The sequence below is a fragment of the Bos taurus genome, chromosome 8 (assembly GCF_002263795.3).
Source record: "Bos taurus isolate L1 Dominette 01449 registration number 42190680 breed Hereford chromosome 8, ARS-UCD2.0, whole genome shotgun sequence".
Lineage (NCBI taxonomy): Eukaryota > Metazoa > Chordata > Mammalia > Artiodactyla > Bovidae > Bos > Bos taurus.
The window spans coordinates 72707024-72725702 of record NC_037335.1 but is presented as its reverse complement, the minus strand read 5'-3'; the positions used below and the strand labels follow the sequence as shown (position 1 = coordinate 72725702).

Here is an 18679-nt window from a genome sequence, read left to right as displayed (position 1 = left end):
TCTTTAAAAAAATTTTTTTTGGCCAAACTACATGGCATGTGGAACCTTAGTTCCCCAACCAGGGATCGAACCCACCCCCCCTGCATTGGAAGGATGGAGTTTTAACCACTGGACCACCAAGGAAGTCCCCTGTCTTCAGGTCTTGTTAACAATTTGTCCCTAGTAACATATAAGATGCTACCTTTTAGAGAGGGACTGTTGTGTGCAGAACTAATCTGCACTCACCCTCCAAATTATCTTCTAAAAAAATAAAAATGAAGATCGATCATGCTTGTGGAGAGCTTCAAATATTATGTCGGCCCAGCAGAGACAAGAAAGGCCCACAGAGTGAGGATCTACTTCAGAGTCAGCCTCACTTGAACCCCCGGCAGTCTGCGTGGGAGGGATGACCTCCATTTTGAAAGGCGAAAAAAGCTCAAGAGAATTTAAAATAATTCAAGGGGGTGTGCAAAGCTGAGAGAGGCCATAGCTGGGTTGATTCAACCCTGAACGGGTTACTTCCAGAGCCCTGGCTTCACATCTTTCTGCTACATCACATGCGGGTGCTCTGAGTGGAGCCAAAGAAAGAACGCAGCACTAGCAAATATGCATTCTCATTTCTTCAGTCACCCTGGACACGTCTCAGAGGCTTTACTTCCCTGATGCTGTGATGAACTTACACGTCTCTCCTAGGAATGGTGGTGAAACAGGCACCCAAAGAGGCAGGCAAGAAAACCCCAATTTTTGGAAGTTAAATCTCTCTCTCTCTCTCCCTCTGTGTGTGCTCAGTCACTCAGTTGTGTCCAACTCCTAAGGGCTATAGCCACCAGGATCCTCTGTCCATGGGATTCTCCAGGCAAGGTTAGTGAAGTGGGTTGCCCTGTCCTTCTCCACAGAATCTTCCCGACCCAGGGATTGAACCCAAATCTCCTGTATCTCCTACACTGGCAGGCAGATTCTTTTACCACTGAGCCATCTGGGAAACCCCCCACCTATCCTGGACCTCAAAGGCAAGGTGACCTGGCCAGGCTGCCAAAGAGTCCCTGGTGAGCATACCCACAGGCTGACCCAGGACATCCATACTCTAAATGTTTTCTATTTTGCCATAAAAAGCTAAGTAGTACAGAAATTATCTGGGACATTTCCACTATTGTTCCAGCTAGGGGTAGGGACTGAAGAATTCATCAGGGTTGTCTTCTAGAGATGTTATCTAGGTATAAACTCAATGAGAAAGCTGGGTTATTAGGGAGAGTCTGTAGTAGGATTTTCTGTGTTTAGCCTCAATTTCCTTATCTACAAAATGGGGGGTGGGTACTGGAGGACTTTTAAGGGCCGTCGAGCTCAAAAGGTCTTTAGTTCTGTGTGGCTGTTTACGTATCTGCTGATAATATTTGATCCTCTGAATCACCCTACCTTTTCTTCTGAAAAGAGGCCTGATGAGGGTACCGTGAACACATCATCAAATCAATTAAACAATCAAGAAGGAATAAATAATCAACAAGAGATATTGCACTGTATTCTCCAGGATAAAATCAGGTTGCAGATGGGGGGCCACCAAACCATTCCAATGAGATCTCGAAGCAAAGCAGTTCAATCCAGGCTTCTAAGTCCCTTATATCCAGTGATCTGAGCTCCGAGGTAATAGAAGAAACTGTGCCAAAGTCAGAGTCTTGGGAGTCTGTGGTAGGAAGAGGTGACTGCCGTGCAGAGAGGACCATTAGCTGGGAGTGTGGGGAACTCCTGGGAAGGTGGAGGGGGACAGTTTAGGTGGGTGGGGGTGGGGGAAACAGAGGCGCTCAGGGCTCACGGTTGAGTCCACATTCTTTCAACGATGATAGCCATTCCTACTTGAAAGCAGCCAATCTCCATGAAAAAGATGTTCTTTCCCGCAAAAAAAAAAAAGCACAGGGAAACCTCAGAAAGATAGATAGTTTTGGCTACCAAAGTACGTGATGTTGGTCTCTTCCAATGGGTTATATCACAGGGTGTGTCCACATGAGAAAACAATGTCTTAAGTACAGCTTTTCAGAAGCAAAGCAGGAAATTCCTGTAAGGAGTAGGTTTGTGAGGCTTTTCCCACCACCAGCACCAACGAAGAACTTATCCAGGCTCCTGGAGACCCTGGTGGTTCTGTGCTGGAGGCTGAAATGTAGTAACGGTGAGGGAGAAACACAGGAAGTGGCCAACTATGGAATTCCACATGGGTTGGAGGAGAAATGGCAGGGCCTCAGGCATGGATCAAAAAGACGCTTTGGAAAAGACGAAACCAGTGTTGAGCTGGTGAACCTCAGTTCCAGATCAGGAAAGGAGGCCAGCAGGGACCCCGGGCAGTGAGGACCCTGCTTCTCCAAGGCCAATTCCCAGGCATCCGTGGTCCAGGTGCTCAGAGCTCCAGAGAGAGGATAAGATCCTTACTGGGATCCAGGCTCAAAAGAAAGGATGCCGGATTTCCGTACTTTTGGAGGTGGAGGGGGCGGGACTATGGCCTCTCTTCGGACAGGCAGTGGGGGTGCAATCTGTTGGGGTGGATACACAAAAGGAGACATGAGTCTTCCCTTTCTTCCTAATTTTGCCTTCTCCTCCACAATTCCAACATTCAGTGTTAGCTTAAAAGTGACCTGAGTTTATCTACAAAGCCTTTGCAAGGCAAAATTTTAGAGATATGACTAGTTTAATCTCCCCCTTTTCCCTTTTGTGTGTGTGTTGCTCAGCTGTGTGCAACTCTGCGACCCCATGGACTATAGCCTGCCAGGTTCCTCTGCCCATGGAATTCTCTAGCCAAGAATAGTGGAGTAGGGTGCCATTCCCTTCTCCAGGGGATCTTCCTGACCCAGGAATCGAACCCAAGTCTTCTGCATTTCAGGCAGATTCTTTACCATCTCAGCCACCAAGGAAGCCTCCCCAAAATAGCATTACTATGTGTTCAGCCATGTACGATGCTTTGCAGCCCCATGGACTACAGCCCACCAGGCTCCTCTGTCCATGGGATTCTCCAGGCAAGAGAACTAGAGTGAGGTGCTATTTCCTACTCCAGGGGATCTTACCCAGTGACCAAACCTGCGTCTCTTGTGTCTCCTGCATTGCCAGGCGTGTTCTTTACCACTAGCGCCACCTGGGAAGCCCGTATGTATAGTAAGGGCTCAGTAAATATGTGTTGAATGAATAAAGGAAACCACGGGAGGCCCTTCCAGAATGACTATCCCTCATTCACTCAGGTGTGAGTCAGAACTCCTGGCTTATTTCCCTCCTCTGGACCCAGGGTGAGGGCCCTTCAATCCAATGAAACATCTTCCTTCCCATTGAAAATGCCTCTCTCTCTCAGGAAGGAATCAAAAACTGATCAGAGTGGCAAATCAATGGGACAACCTGCCTATCAAAACCTGGGGAAATCCAAGGTTACATTCCCATGAGCGGGTGCTCCCCAGCCCCAGTGCCCACTGTCACCTTCCTACCTCTGTGGGATTCCTCTGGCTGCTCTCATAGGGCTTGCTTTTGGGGGGAGGGGGCGGTGGGACATTAGCCGTTGTCGGTCCATCTGTCTGCAACGATGGGGAGCCTGGAAATGACACAAAGTAGATGAAAGCAGAGAAGTGAACTCACCGAGGAATCTCATGGCACTTCCGCTGGACACTGCCACCCTAAACCACCTGGTCAATCAAATCGCTAAGGTCACATTCTACAGTTTTTGTGGACAGAATGAAGACCTCTTACCCGCTGGGACACATGTAGCGCCCTTCCTTCACCAGAAGGCGTCATGAGAAACTCTTAAGTAAAAATTTCATGTTTTGTTAAAGGGTGTCACTATTACACTGAAGATGAGAATATTTTCTAGAACTTAGGGTATTACTCTGTTCTCTGATATATCCCAAGTTCTTAGAAAAAAACATCTGTCACAAACTAGGTGGTTAATAAATACTGGTTATATTGGACTATTACAATTTATCATTTAAAGCAGCAGTCCCCAACCATTTTGGCACTAGGGACTGGTTTTGTGGCAGACAACTTTTCCATGGATCGTGGTGGTGGGAAGGGTTCAGGATGATTCAAGCACATCGCATTTATTATGCACTTTATTTCTATTAATATTCCATCAGCTCCATCTCAGATCATCAGGCATGAGATCCTGAACTTACATACCCCTCACCACTGCTGGGCACACACACTGAGGAAACCAGAAGGGAAAGAGACACGTGTACCCCAATGTTCATCGCAGCACTGTTTATAATAGCCAGGACATGGAAGCAACCTAGATGTCCATCAGCAGATGAATGGATAAGAAAGCTGTGGTACATATACACAACGGAGTATTCCTCAGCCATTAAAAAGAATACATTTGAATCAGTTCTAATGAGGTGGATGAAACTGGAGCCTATTATACAGAGTGAAGTAAGCCAGAAGGAAAAACATAAATACAGTATACTAACGCATATATATGGAATTTAGAAAGATGGTAACAATAACCCGGTGTACGAGACAGCAAAAGAGACACTGATGTATAGAACAGTCTTATGGGCTCTGTGGGAGAGGGAGAGGGTGGGAAGATTTGGGAGAGTGACATTGAAACATGTAGAATATCATGTAAGAAACGAGTTGGCAGTCCAGGTTCGATGCGCGATACTGGATGCTTGGGGCTGGTGCACTGGGACGACCCAGAGGGATGGTGTGGGGAGGGAGGAGGGAGGAGGGTTCAGGATGGGGAACACATGTATGCCTGTGGCGGATTCATTTTGATATTTGGCAAAACTAATACAATTATGTAAAGTTTAAAAATAAAATAAAATTAAAAAAAAAAAATAAAGAGTGCAATATCTACTTCCTCCAGGAAACCGTGCCTGATTAACTCTGATGCTGGCTGACTACAGTCTCCTGTTTGGGGTGACGATCTATTCTTCCACTGCTCCTTGGTTAAGCATCCTTGTACTTCATCTCAGGACTTGTGTACTGCTGACTCCCCAAACCTGAGTGTAATTTGTCTATTTCTTATCCTTTCAGACCCTTCTCCACATAAAGCACATGGCTACTTGGCCAACAGTTCCTAAATTACTTCCTATCTAGTTCTAGTCCAATCGATCTCATTTATACCATCAGCAATGGAAAACGGGCAGTGAAACCCCACGGTGCTCCCTGTACTGCTGCTAAGTCATGTCCGACTCTTTATGATCACAGAAGCTGTAGCCCGCCAGGATTCTCCATCCATGGGATTTTCCAGGCTAGAATACTGGAGTGGGTTGCCATTTCTTACTCCAGGGATTGAACTGGAGTTCCTACCTGGATTCCTACTCCCCACCCAGGGATTGAACCTGTGTTTCCTTTATTGGCAGGTGGATTCTTTACCATTGGGCCACTAGGAAAGCCCCACGGCTCCCTGTATAGAAAAGTTTAATGAGTCTTAGCAACCTAAGGACTCTGGCCAAACACTAATCTAACTGAATGACACCCATGACCACCAAACTGAACCAATTTGACTATCATCTCAGTCCCCTTGTGGCTATTTTGATTAAAAATGGCCCAGATTCATAAACATACTCCATCACCTAGTGAAATGACTATAAGGGGTCTCTACAAGTAAACTTACTCAGGGCCCTGTTCGCTTTAGGAGTGAGTTGGGGTGGGCTCAGGGCTGTTGACTGTGGAGTTGAAGCGCCAGGAAATGGTGTCAGCCGATTGTCCGACAGCTGGAGACTCTTGGGTCTCTGTGATTTCTTGGTTGGGCTCTAGTGGGGGGGGGGGAGAACAAAGCAAAACACTGTCACTGTGAAGAGTGTCGAACTCATCAATACTCTTTAAACAACCCTGTCTGCAGAGCAGAATCTTGTTAAAGGGCAAAATTCCAGGAGCCCTCTGTAAGTTTACCACACTAGCACATGGAGGGTACGAGGATGAAGACACAAACAGGGAATCCCCGGTGCACAGACTATTTTCTGGCTAGCCAATGGGTTGTGTCATTTAGTGTGGAGATGAGCCACCCTGATTCTCAGGGATACCCGGTCCCACAACATTTAACAACATGATGTGGCTTATGGAAGAAAACGTACTTTTTATTTTTTTTTTAAACTAAAAGAAGGGAAATGACAATGTTTGGATGGGCTCATGGAACATGGTGGTGAGAATCACAACTCTAAGCATCGATCCACATATTTTCACTGAGGGTAGATCTTGCGCCATTACTGATTTAGAGAGCTGGATCTCTGTACATGGTTTTCTCAGCACCATCTAAGATCTGAGCCCATCTCAGGCTGCTGTGTCCTGAGAAAGCACGACAGGCTTCAACCTAGTCACTCACAGTTATGAGGTCAATGGTGAAAAGCCTGCCTACAGGGAACACGGTGGAAAACCTACAGTCATCTTGTTTTGGGTTTTTTGTTTTTACCATCAGATCAGGTTCTGGCACTTTCTCTGCGATGACCTGGGACTTGCTCAGACTCCAGTCTTTAATCTTGAACTTGCTCATCCGAGTCTCACTCTCCTCTTTGAGGGACAGATCTTCCACTCTGGCCCCTGACGAGGCCCTGCGCTCCAACAGTGGCTCCAGGAAGGACCTATCGGGGTGGGGGAGGGAAGGATTGGGAGGCCGGCGTTAGTGGATGCAAACTAGTGTACAGAGGCTGGATAAACAACAAGGCCCTACTCAACAGCATAGGAAACTCTATTCAGTATCCTGTAATACACCGTAATGGAAAAGACTATGAAAAAGAATATATATGACATATAACCAAGTCACTTTGCAATACAGTAGAAATTAACACAACATTATAAATCAACTACATGTCAAAAAAACAAAAGACTGACCTGTCAGCTACAAACAAGGACAAAGTCAGAAAACACTGATCACCTGCCAGTGAAAACTGATGCCCCAAAAACCAGAGGATACGACTCTTCAACAACACCTTCACCTGTGGCTTCCTTCTCAGGTTCTAAACCCGAACTTCCAACTGCCAACTGAACATCTCAAGGTCTACAAGTAAGAAATGAGGCCATCCAAGCACGCCAAGAAAATACTAGTGAGTATTTATCTTATGCTAGGAAGATAAGATCTTACTAAACTTATAGGTAAAGAGAGAGTTCATACAGTAAGAGATGAACGGGCAGCATTATATAGTGGCTAAGAGCACAAGCCCTGGAGCCCTACAGCCTGCATTCACATCTTACCTACATTTACTTGCTGGGTGACCTTGGGCAGATAATTTTTTCATACCTCAGTTTCCTTATCTGTAAAAATGGGGATAAGAATAATATCTATCTCATAAGGTCATTAGGGCTTCCCTGGTGGCTTAGACAGTAAAGAATCTGCCTGCAGAGTGGGAGACCCAGGTTTGATCCCTGCGTTGGGAAGATCCCCTGGAGAAGGGAATGGCTACCCAACTGCAGTATTCCTACCTGGAGAATGCCATGGACAGAGGAGCCTGGTGGGCTACAGTCCATGGGGTCTCAAAGGGTCGGACACAATTGAGCAACTAATACTTTTTTCACTTTCAAAGGGTTATTACAAAATACTTACAACAGTACTTGGCAAATAGGTGTATGCATGCTCAGTATGTCCAGCTCCTGGTGACCCCATGGACTGTAGCCCACCAGGCTCCTCTGTCCGTGGAATTTCCCAGGCAAGACACTGGAGTAGGTTTGCCATTTCCTTCTCTAGGGGATCTTCCTGACCCAGAGGTCAACTCTGTGTCTTTTTTGTCTCCTGCATTGGCTGGTGGATTCTTTACCACTGTGCCACCTGGGAAGCCCTAGCATATAGGAGAACTTCTCAAAAACAATTTTTTTTTAATTACACTGACAAATTTTAAATGCCATAGTAAGAATCATGATTAGATGCTGATATAGAGGGGAAGAATTTGATGAGAAACAAAAGTGTCTAGAGAGATTTTGAAATATCTCTCCCTAAACTGCTTATCAGTTATAAAGGGAAAAATAGTAAGTATTATTGTAATTAAAAAAAAATTTTTTTGGCCACCCCGTGTAGCATGTGGGATCCTAGTTCTCTGACCCAGGATCAAACCCACACCCTCTTTATTGGAGACACAGAGTCTTAACCTCTGGACTGACAGGGAAGTTCAATGATGTCTTCTTCCTCATTGGGCAAATGTGGGCAAGAGCAATAACCCACCTTGCCTGGGTCACAGCAAGAATAGGACCCCAGTCATCTGCTCTGTGTTTACTGCCCTAATGGATCAGCAATTACAGGGTCTCTGGTTCTCAATAACTACTTGAAAAAAAATTTTTTTTTTTAATGGGGCAGAGTTCAATTAAGAGAAGAGTCGTACTGAACAGAACAGAACTTCTACATGACTCTTTGAGACCCCATGGACTGTACCCCTCCAGGCGCCTCTTTCCATGGTGATTCTCCAGGCAAGAATACTGGAATGGATTGTCATGCCCTTCTCCAGGAGATAGTCCCAACCCAGGGATTGAACCCAGGTCTCCCGCATTGCATACAGATTCTTTACCATCTGAGCCACCAGGGAAGCCCTTTCACAAAGTAAGTAGTATCCCTTTAACAGCATGACCGAAACCATAAAAGAGAAAAGCAAACCAGGTATTATTTAATCTTTAGGAATTTACAAGACTAAAAATAATAAAAATACCTAATATAAGTGAATATATTATGAAAAATGATATAGTCACTCATACATTTCATATGGCATTGCATATTAGTATTTGTGATAATACAGCAAGAATTATAAAGAATCTAAAAAAGACTGAATTTATGTATATGTAAAATTGAATCACTTTGTTGTCCACCTGAAACTAATACAACATTGTAAATTAACGATTCTCCAATAAAAATTAAAAAACAAAACAAAACAAACTGTAAAAAAAATACCTCTCCTGAATAGGTCATACATGCTTTTGGAAGTGCATCCTATACTCCATGTTAACCAAAAGACTTAGAAATGAGAATATATCTTAAGTGATCATAAAGCTAAATGTACACAAATACATGCTACTAATAATATAAATGCATTTTATATTGATACAACCTAAATGCTTTTATATTAAATTTATAATGAACTTTTATGATTACCTGTTTAGAGTGACACAGCTAAAACATCCCATTATAGGGAGAAGAATTAATTATGGCACATTCATATGCTGTACTGATAAACAGCCATCAAAAATGATGAAAAAAATCTTAATATTATATAGCACCGTAGATAGTGCTTATAATAAAAAGACAAAGAGGAAAAAGCAAATTACCAAACTCTATCCATGTGATAATTGCAACTATGTAAAGATATCTATGTCAATGTAAAAGGATGGATAAATAATTTAAGAAATAAAAAACATTTAATTTCCAGGTAGAAGACCATTTGAACAGGTTATTTTTGTGGTATGGCTATTATAGCATGGAATTAAAAGATTACAAATTAAGTTCTAAGCCAAAAGATTTAACTTATATTCAACATTAAAATTCACACTGATGTTAAGTATTCATCATTTATATAAAATTAAGCAGTAGGTCACAAAACAGTACATCCCATGCTTTTCTATTTGAACACAATTATGAATTCACTCCTTTAAAATATTTTAAGTTTGATCACATGGAAAGGCACTCCACGTTTCCGGTAAGGAAGGTTGAATATCAAAAAGCCATAAACTCAATCCATAAATGTAATATCATATCTCAATAAAAATAACAACAGGATTCTAAACAAGTTAATCCAAAAACAAGCACTGAGTAAAACTAGCCAGGCAAATTCTGAAAAAAGCTATTAGACACTTAAAACCCTTTAAGATCTACAGTAAATAAGACTGAATTAGCAGAAGTGCATGAACCATATAGGTAGGTCTAAGAAATGGGGGGAAAGTCCATGAATAACCTAAAGAACACATTAGAATTTGATTTTTTTTTTTTAAATAAGGAGGACATTTCAAATCAGTAGAGAAAAGATAGTTTGCTCACTTAACATTATAGGCTAGCCAAGCATGGAAAAAAATTGGCTCTATACTTCATACCTTATAGGAGAATAAACTTAAAAAAGAATCATAGATTTTATTATAAATAGTGAAACTGTAAAATTAGTTTTTCGTAGTCTTACAGTAGGGAAGGACTTTAACCATGATATAAAATCCAGAAGTCATAAAATCAAGTATTAAGGTATTTGACTGCACTTAAACAAAAATCAGCACAACTAAATAAAAATTTAGAAGCAAAGTCAATAGACAGAGGAAAAATTAGGGTAATATTTCAGCTCAACACAAAGGGCCAGAATCCAACAGAAAAATGTACACGTGTGACCACAGTTCACAGAAAATAAAATACATACAAGCTACTAAACAAATGAAAAAATGCTCAATTTCATACAAGAGAAAGAAAACCACAAGTGCAACAAAACAAAATCCCCATGCCAAGAAAACATTTTCCACCTATCAGACTGGTAAAAATTAAAAGGCCTGATGATACACAATTTGGTGGCAAGGTGTGAGTGGCCAGGTACCCTTGCATATTGCTGGTGGGACTATCAACGGTTATAATCTCTGTGAAAGTCATTTTATGAATAATTTTGAGAACTTCAGCTATATATGTTTAACAGTAATTTCACTTCTTGACTTTTTCTTATATTGCTATAATTAAATATTTACAAAGTAATTTTTTTCCATTCTTTTTTAAAATTAATTTTTATTGGATATAGTTGCTTTAAAATGTTGTGTTAGTTTCTGCTGTACAGCAAAGTGAATCAGCTATATGTATACATATATATCCCCTTTTTCGGATTTCTTCCCAATTAGCTGACCACAGAGCACTGAGTAGAGTTCCCTGTGCTATACGGTAGATTCTCATTAGCCATCTATTTAATACATAGCGTCAATAATGTGTATATGCCAATCCCAGTCTCCCAATTCATCCCACCCCCAAAATAATATATATTGAAGATCATTCACTGCTATCACTACTGTGATAGTAAAAGGCTTAAATCAATCAAATGTCCATCAGGAAACAATGATGGAGTGTACTATGGTGTAGGTGTATCATGAGATATCTAACCTCAAAGAAAAGAGGAGGCTCTCTTTGTTCTGAAATGGAATGACTTCCAGATCTAGTAAGTGAAAAAAGCAAGGCAGATAGAGTATTATATACCACCATTTATATATCAAAAACATGTGGGAAAGGATATATATTTAGGAACTGCTTCTGTACAGATAAAAAGCTGCTGGAAAGGCACCAAGAACAGAACCAGGGGCACTTCCCTGGTGGTCCGGTGCCTGGGACTCCAAGCTTCCAATGCAGGGGACATGAGTTCAATCCCTGGTCAGGAAACTCAAGAGCTACACGTCCAGCAGTGCAGCCAAAAAACAGAACAAAACCAGAAGACAATATCACTGGCCTCTGGAGAGTGGTACTGATAAGCTGGGAGTCTGGGACTGATGGGAGATTATTTTTATGATATACCCTTTTAAATTTCATATGTGATTATATTTCCTATTCATGAAATAAATTTTTAAGTTATTTTTAAAAACTGAAATAATGAAGGATTTCTCCAGTGGCCTACTGGGTCAGGATTCCCAGCTTTCACTGCCATGGCCCAGGTTCAGTCCCTGGGCAGGGAACTGAGATCCCATATGCCACCTGGTCCAGCCAAAAAAAATTTTAATTGAAATAATGAAAAACAAAAGGCAAGCAATAACTAGAAATTATTGTGAGACAAACTAGGATATGACTGGGTGGGTTGATAGGGTGTGACAGGATTATGGGTGATTTTTTTTTCTATTTTTCATAACTGTTGTTACTATCATGTAAATAATGATATTTCTCATGAGGAAGATGATGAGAAAGATCCCAAAACTAATAACCCAGGTACTGTGAGTTATTTTCCTATGAAGATGACACATCCACATTGACCAAGTTTCACTTGGGTGACCAAAGGCAAACATTAGGAAAGATTTACCTATCCTTCTTGGCAATTAGAGATCAAAGCCTTACCCATCAGATCCTGGTCTGGAAGGAGCGTTATCAGATGAGTTAGAAGAGGTGGAGATCACAGAGGAAGCCACTGAGGTGATGGACAATCTCCGCAGTGTGGATGACATGATGTAGGGGATCATCACAGATCCTGTGCGGCTTTGCTTCCGGTCGGTCAAGTTGGGTGGCTGAAGGAGACATGACCCCTCATGGTTAGCTGGCCTGGAATTAAGCCCCTAGCAACTGGCGCAGTTCCCACTGGTTTATGGCCAGTCCCATCTGTGTCAGTGCTGGGACCCCATCCTGATAGGTTGGTGCCTGTGCTTCATTGGCTGTTAAATACTACAAATGCTATATTCTTTTTCTGTAGTTGGGAAGATTTTATTGACATACTCTTTTGCTTATTATGATATAATGAGATATTTTGTAATTGTGTATCACAACATCCTGACATTTTAACGTCTAAGTTGTGAGTTCATTTTCTGTATACTTAACAACTCTACATTTATTTTGTTAAAGTATAGTTGATTTACAATGTTGTTAAGCTTCCGATGTACAGCAAAGTGATTCAGATACACACACACACACACACACACACACACACACACACACATATAAATAAATTCACTGGAAGGACTGACGCTGAAGCTCCAATACTTTGGCCACCTGATGAGAAGAACTGACTCACTGGAAAAGACCCTAATGTGGGTAAGACTGAAGGCAGGAGAAGGGGATGACAGAGGATGAGATGGCTGGATGGCATCACCAACTAGATGGACATGAGTTTGAGTAGGCTCTGGGAGTTGGTAATGGACAGGGAGGCCTGGCGTGCTGCAGTCCATGGGGTCACAAAGAGTCAGACACAACTGAGCGACTGAACTGACTGATAAATATATATATATACACACACACACACACTATATATATACACACACACACCCACCCATATATATATATATATATATATATATATATATATATATATATACACACATACACACACACACTTTTCCATGGCTTATCACAGGATATTGAGTATCGTTTCCTGTGCTATACAGTAGGTCCTGGTTGTTTATCCATTCTACATGTAATAATTTGCATGCATCTGCTAACCCCAAACTCCCAATCCATTCCTCCCTCACTCCCCTTGTGTAGTCCTCCCCCACTACCTTATATTCTTAGTTACAGACACAACTTAGGTTAAACCTGCCTTGTTTCTAAGACTAGAGAAAAATTCACCCTAATTTTCTATCAGTCCCATGAGAAGGGACAAACCAAGATGTTCATTACCATCAATAGGATAGCAAAACCTTTTGTCTGCTTCTCCAACTTAGCTTCTGAAAGAGGGCACTTAAAAAAAAAAGCATATACTGGAATAACAGAAGAGTTTAAGATTGAAACTATAAACCTAAAGCTTATCCTGGTGAATCTTAGGAAGTCAAGGAGCATGGATCTTCTGTCGTAAGACATGTCTCTGGTAGGACTGATTATCCCCATAGGCCACCATATCAAATCTAAATCTTAATACTGACCTGGGTCTAATAAAAACTAAATTCACTGAGTGAAAGCCACGTCTTTGCCATCTAGGAATTTGTGTAAAAGACAAATGTTCCTAAAAGAAAACTGGCAGCAGGTTAGGAGGTAAATTCATAGGAAGGCCTGACTAAACACTTGGACGCCTGTGAGAGAGGATCAAAACGACACTTGGGAGAAAAAGGAAATAGAGATGGAGGCGTGGGAATTGGGGAACAGAAATACATGAAAAGAAATTCAGAGCTATGATTTGAGACAAGAGAGTTTTTAAAAATCTGGAGTTCAAGAATACAACTTTTGAAGAAAGTAGGATATGTTAAAAAGGACAGCTAAATGAAGATGGAACCAAGCATATCAACAACTGTAGAAGAGAAAAGGTTGGCCCATGTACCCCTCCACCTAATTTCTTGGAAGGAAAAAAAGAAAATTGTAGCTGTGAGAAATGTTAGGTTTAGTCACTAAGTTGTGTCCGACTCTTGCGACCCTGTAGACTGTAGCCTGCCAGGCTCCTCTGTCCGTGGGATTTCCCAAGGAAGAATACTGGAATGGGTTGCTATTTCCTTCTCCAGGGGATTTTTCCAACCCAGGGATAGAACTCAGGCCTCCTGCATTGCAGGCGGATTCTTAACTGACTGAGCCACCAGCCAGAGTGAGAAATGTTACAACTGTTCTTAAAAAATCATGAAATCAGCTACATGCATTGTCAAATGTAACTCACAATTCTTTCTCCTCTTCAAAGGTGCAAAGGGTGTGAATATTTCACCAAAACAAAAAATAAAATTAAAAAAAAAAGATTAGGAAAAACTATGAGTTGGACTAGATAGGACACAAATAAGTAGAGTCTGGGATGAGGAAATTCCCATTTCTAGTAGTGCGGTTTCCACAGTGTGGTCCCTAGTCCCACAGCACCACCTGGTGCACGCTGGAAATGCCAGTTCTTGGGCCTCACCCCAGACCAAGTGAATGAAAATCCCAGGGAACATGGCCCAGCAATCTGTGTCTTCATGAGCCTTCCAGGTTGTTCTGATGGTCATTCAAGTTTGAGAACCGCTATCCTACACAACAGTTGAAGGTCATCAAGAGCAAACCATGCCTTTCCGACCCGGCCCTCCCTCTCCCACCCCGTCTGTTCAAGCCATTCCTAGTCTACTTTGACTATTTTGGCATCTGAAAAAAGGATCAGTATCACAAACAGTAGAAGAGACTAGAAAAAGGTCAGGAATAAGAAAAGCTCATAGGCTGTTGAGACAAAGCCTACCAGTGTTATGACCCCGTAGCGCTTTTCCACTTTCTCCTTGAGTTCCCGGAAGCAGGAAGACAACCGGTCATGCAGTGGCTTCAGTTGCTCCGTCAGCTTCTCCCCATGGATGCGGATCCCCTCTGTCAGCAGAGGCATCTGGGGGAAAAGGCATGAGAGGAATGGGATGAGGTTTAGGAAGAGGGATGATTCAGATTTTGAGGCTGGGAGAGGATGAACGGTGGGGGTAGACAGGTCAACTGATGGACACAGAACAGATCAAATGAAAACGCTGTTTCTTAGCACAGGGCTTGGGAACCAGATGCCCTTGGGTTAAAGACGCAGAGGCATTCACATACCTAGGACACAAGTAACCAGGGGACCAAGCCAGGCAAACTCACAGAAGCCTGGGGACCTTTCTAGGCAGGGGCAACTGATAGGTGTCACCTTGGACTGACCTGTATGACTGCATTTCCTCCCACTGTTTACAAAGGTAATGAGAGACAGAAACTGAGACCAACAATTCTCAGATGGAAACACATGCCAGTAAATCAACTGGGGGAGCTTAATCTCCCTGCTAAGAAGACCACTCTCAACACTGCACCGTCTAATGAAATGCTCTTCCTGTGTCACTTTGCCAAATAAGTAAGACAGGCTGTGATTCTAAGAGTTTAAATAAAAAAGGAACCCTAAATGGGGGCTTGGAGATGGATGCCCCAGAGCAAGGGGTCTTCAACCTCTGGTCTAATGGCTGATAATCTGAGGTGGAGCTGATGTACTGATAAAAGGAATAAAGTGCACAATAAATGCAATGAACTTGAATTATTCCAAACTATCATTCCCAACCCCGATCTGAAGAGAAACTGTTGTCCACAGAACTGGTCCCTGGTGCCAAAAAGGCTGGGGACCGCTGCCCTAGAGAGTATCATGCAAGGCAGTCACCCAAGGAGCATGGGGTGCTGTCCCCCCACCTTCCCTGGACATACCTGCAATGCTATTAGTCGCTTTAGCAGCTCAATCTTCTCCAGATCTTCAGGATGCTCCTGCAAGTACTTATCTGTAAAAAATGCCTAAAAGGAGAGCATTGGCAAGTATTGATTAGAATGCATTCCTATCTGTATATGTGACCCTGAAAGGAAGGGGAAGGAAATGGGAAGGGGGAAACACATCCTCTGTTCCTCCAGTGAACCAGGAATGATTAAGTAAACATAGATTCCATTCTTGGGATAGCTCTTAAATCACCAGTGGACAATTCAAAAAGGAATGAGGTATTTTGTAGTCTTTCTAGAATCATGCAATTCCTAGCAAGAGGACATTCTTAACCATAGCTACATACACACATCAAATCAACAGCACCAGCGGACAGTGTCATTCATTAAAATAAGTTCCCCAGAGAACTAAGAAAAGACCAAGTGACAATATCAAAAAAGTTAATCATGAGACTAAATGCCTAGATTTATAAAAGAGCAAAAAATTAACAGGCTGAAGATGTGGCTGAGAGTTTTCCTGCCTTGCAGACTGTATCACAATTACTGAAGACCTGCAAAACACTTATACTCATCATCAATCTGAAAGGCTATTTTTAAGGAAAAAATGAGAAATGCTATAGATGTGGAACGGTTTTGAAAATATTAAATGCAGGTAAATGCAGGTTGTATTTATTATGGTATGTCAAGACCACATCACCCATGACATCATCAATAAACATTGATGTAAAGGCCCTATGATAAGAAAATAAACCCAAATTCAACCTACAAACACAGGTGTTACATGAAAGACTATGTTAAAGACAGAATTCATTAGGGGAGAAGAACCAAAGTCTATGGTGAACATTTATGCTCCAACAGAGTTCCAAACTAGAGTTACCTATTTCCTCCCTATACTATAACCATCACAAGCATAAGAATGCTTTCAGAGACCTTCAAATATCCCCCTTACTCTTTTCCTCCACTCCTTAGAAGGACCACCCCATTACATGAGATCCAAGAGTTCCAAAAACTATAGAATACAGTTATAAAAGAGGTCAGTGCATTTTCTGTGGAAAACAGAGTATGTGCAATATTTTTCCTTGATTGGTTGAACTGTGTCCCCATCCCCAAGGCACAGGTTGAAGTCCTAAGCCTAGGGCCTAGGAAAGTGACCTCATATGGTCACAGCCTAACTGCAGAGGTCTAGATGAGGTCATATTAGAATAGGAGGAACCCTTAGACACTGGTGTCTAACTGGTTTCCTTACAAGGAGGGGACATGAGAAGACAGATACCTATACACAGAGAGAACACCACGTGACGGGACAAGGAGAAGACAGTAATCTACAAGGCAAGGGATGCCAAAAGTTGCCTGCAGGACTTCCTTGGTGGTCTTGTGGTTAACAGTCTGCCTGCCAATGCGGGGGACATGGGTTCGATCCCTGGTCGGTGAAGATTCCACATGCTGTGAGGCAGCTAAGCTTATGCATCACAACTACTGAGCCCCTGCTCCAGAGCACAGGAGCTGCAACTGCTGACCTTACTAGCGCTACAACTACTGAAGCCCATGAGCCCTAGAGTCCATTCACCTCAACAAGAGAAGCCACCACAATGAGAAGTGCATGCACCGCAACTAGAGAGTAGCCTCTGCTCTCCACAACTAGAGGAAAAGCCCTCGAAGCAACAAAGGCTCAAGTCAGCCAAAAATAAATAAAAAATTTTTTTAATAAAGCAAAGGCAGCCAGCAGCCCACAGAAGCCAGGAGAGACGCAGGGAGCAGACTCATCTTCACATGCCTCAGAGGGAACTGATGCTACAGACACCTTGCTTTCAGACTGTGAGGCAGTCAATCCCTATTGTTTTAAGCCACTCTGTTGGTGGTATTTTGTTATGGCAGCCCTAGGAAATGAATACGACAGAGAATATAAATGTATAGAATCCAAGAATCACAAAAAGGAAATGGGACATTTATGGAGCAGCTTGTTATAGCAGATTCATATTTAGACGGATTATCGATCTAAATGAAGTATTTAAGTATTTGCTTAAATCTTCAGCCACCTTTCAAAATACATGTACTTGGGACTTCCCTGGTGGTCCAGTGGCTAAGACTCTGTGCCTCCAATAGAAGGAGCCCTGTCTCCATCACTGGTCAGGGAACTGCAAGCTGCAACTAAAAAGATCCTGCATGCCACATCTAAGACCAGGCATAGCCAAATAAATAATTTTAAAAATACATGTAGTTCAGGGCTTCCTTGATGGCTCAGTGGTAAAGAATCCACATGCCAATGCAGGAGGCCTGGGTTCGATCCCATGTCTGGGAAGATCCCACACGCCAGGGAACGACTGAGCCGGTGAGCCACAACTACTGAGCCTGTGCTCTAGAGCCCATGGGCCGCAACTACTGAAGCCTGCATGTCCTAGAGCCTGTCCTCCATGATAGAGAAGTCATTGCAACGAGAAGCCTGAGAATCGCCAACTAGAGAGTAGCCCCCACTTGCTCCAATCAGAGAAAAGCCTGTACAGCAACAAAGACCCAGCATAGCCCAAAACAAGTAAAATATTTAAAAAAATACAGGTAGTTTATATTTTTGAAAGGTAATTTTTTTTAACCTATAATACACCCTAAAATTCCCAAAGCATCAGTTGAGTCATGGATCACCAGAGCAGAGTGCTCTGAAATTAATTTTTCTAGCAGAGTCCTGCCTCACACCACAAAGGGCTGATAAATTACAGTAAATGGCTCCTGGGTTCCAATGACTAAGGCACTGATTAAAGAGCTGCCCTAAAATAGGTCACCTGTATCAAACTGGTAATGATGGATTTCCCAACTGACTGCAATAGCTCAAGGTGATCCAAGAATTTACTCTTTTCTTATACTGAGAAATATACAAAGTCACACATATTAATGAAAAGTATAAACTAATATTTTTGAAAAGTTCTTGAAATAAATCTGTTTATATATACTTCCCTTCCCTTTTCATTTTAATTTGATTTTTTTTTTAATTTGAAGATGGTCATATTGGAAAAAACTTCATATAAAATTATATAATAGTCACAA

The 18679-nt window shown here is 42.2% G+C and overlaps 1 protein-coding gene and 1 long non-coding RNA gene across 4 annotated transcripts in view; one reads left to right on the top strand and one right to left on the bottom strand.

Annotated features, from left to right (window-relative positions):
- Positions 1–1466: 1466 nt before the first annotated feature.
- The window catches only part of DOCK5 (dedicator of cytokinesis 5), a 280649-nt gene continuing 263436 nt past the window's right edge, over positions 1467–18679 (bottom strand). For all 3 annotated transcript variants that reach the window (XM_005210292.5, XM_010808067.4, XM_059889492.1), the window contains 7 exons: positions 15641–15724; positions 14676–14813; positions 11906–12072; positions 6350–6518; positions 5555–5693; positions 3432–3535; positions 1467–2495 (listed from right to left, as the gene is read on the bottom strand). In XM_005210292.5, the coding sequence (XP_005210349.1) occupies positions 2391–2495; positions 3432–3535; positions 5555–5693; positions 6350–6518; positions 11906–12072; positions 14676–14813; positions 15641–15724 (906 nt within the window). In that variant the 3' untranslated portion in view covers positions 1467–2390. The remainder of the gene's footprint in view (positions 2496–3431; positions 3536–5554; positions 5694–6349; positions 6519–11905; positions 12073–14675; positions 14814–15640; positions 15725–18679) is intronic.
- The window catches only part of LOC112447820 (uncharacterized), a 38199-nt gene continuing 26041 nt past the window's right edge, over positions 6522–18679 (top strand). Inside the window, exon 1 of the long non-coding RNA XR_003036080.2 lies at positions 6522–6980. This is a non-coding gene — a long non-coding RNA (uncharacterized lncRNA). The remainder of the gene's footprint in view (positions 6981–18679) is intronic.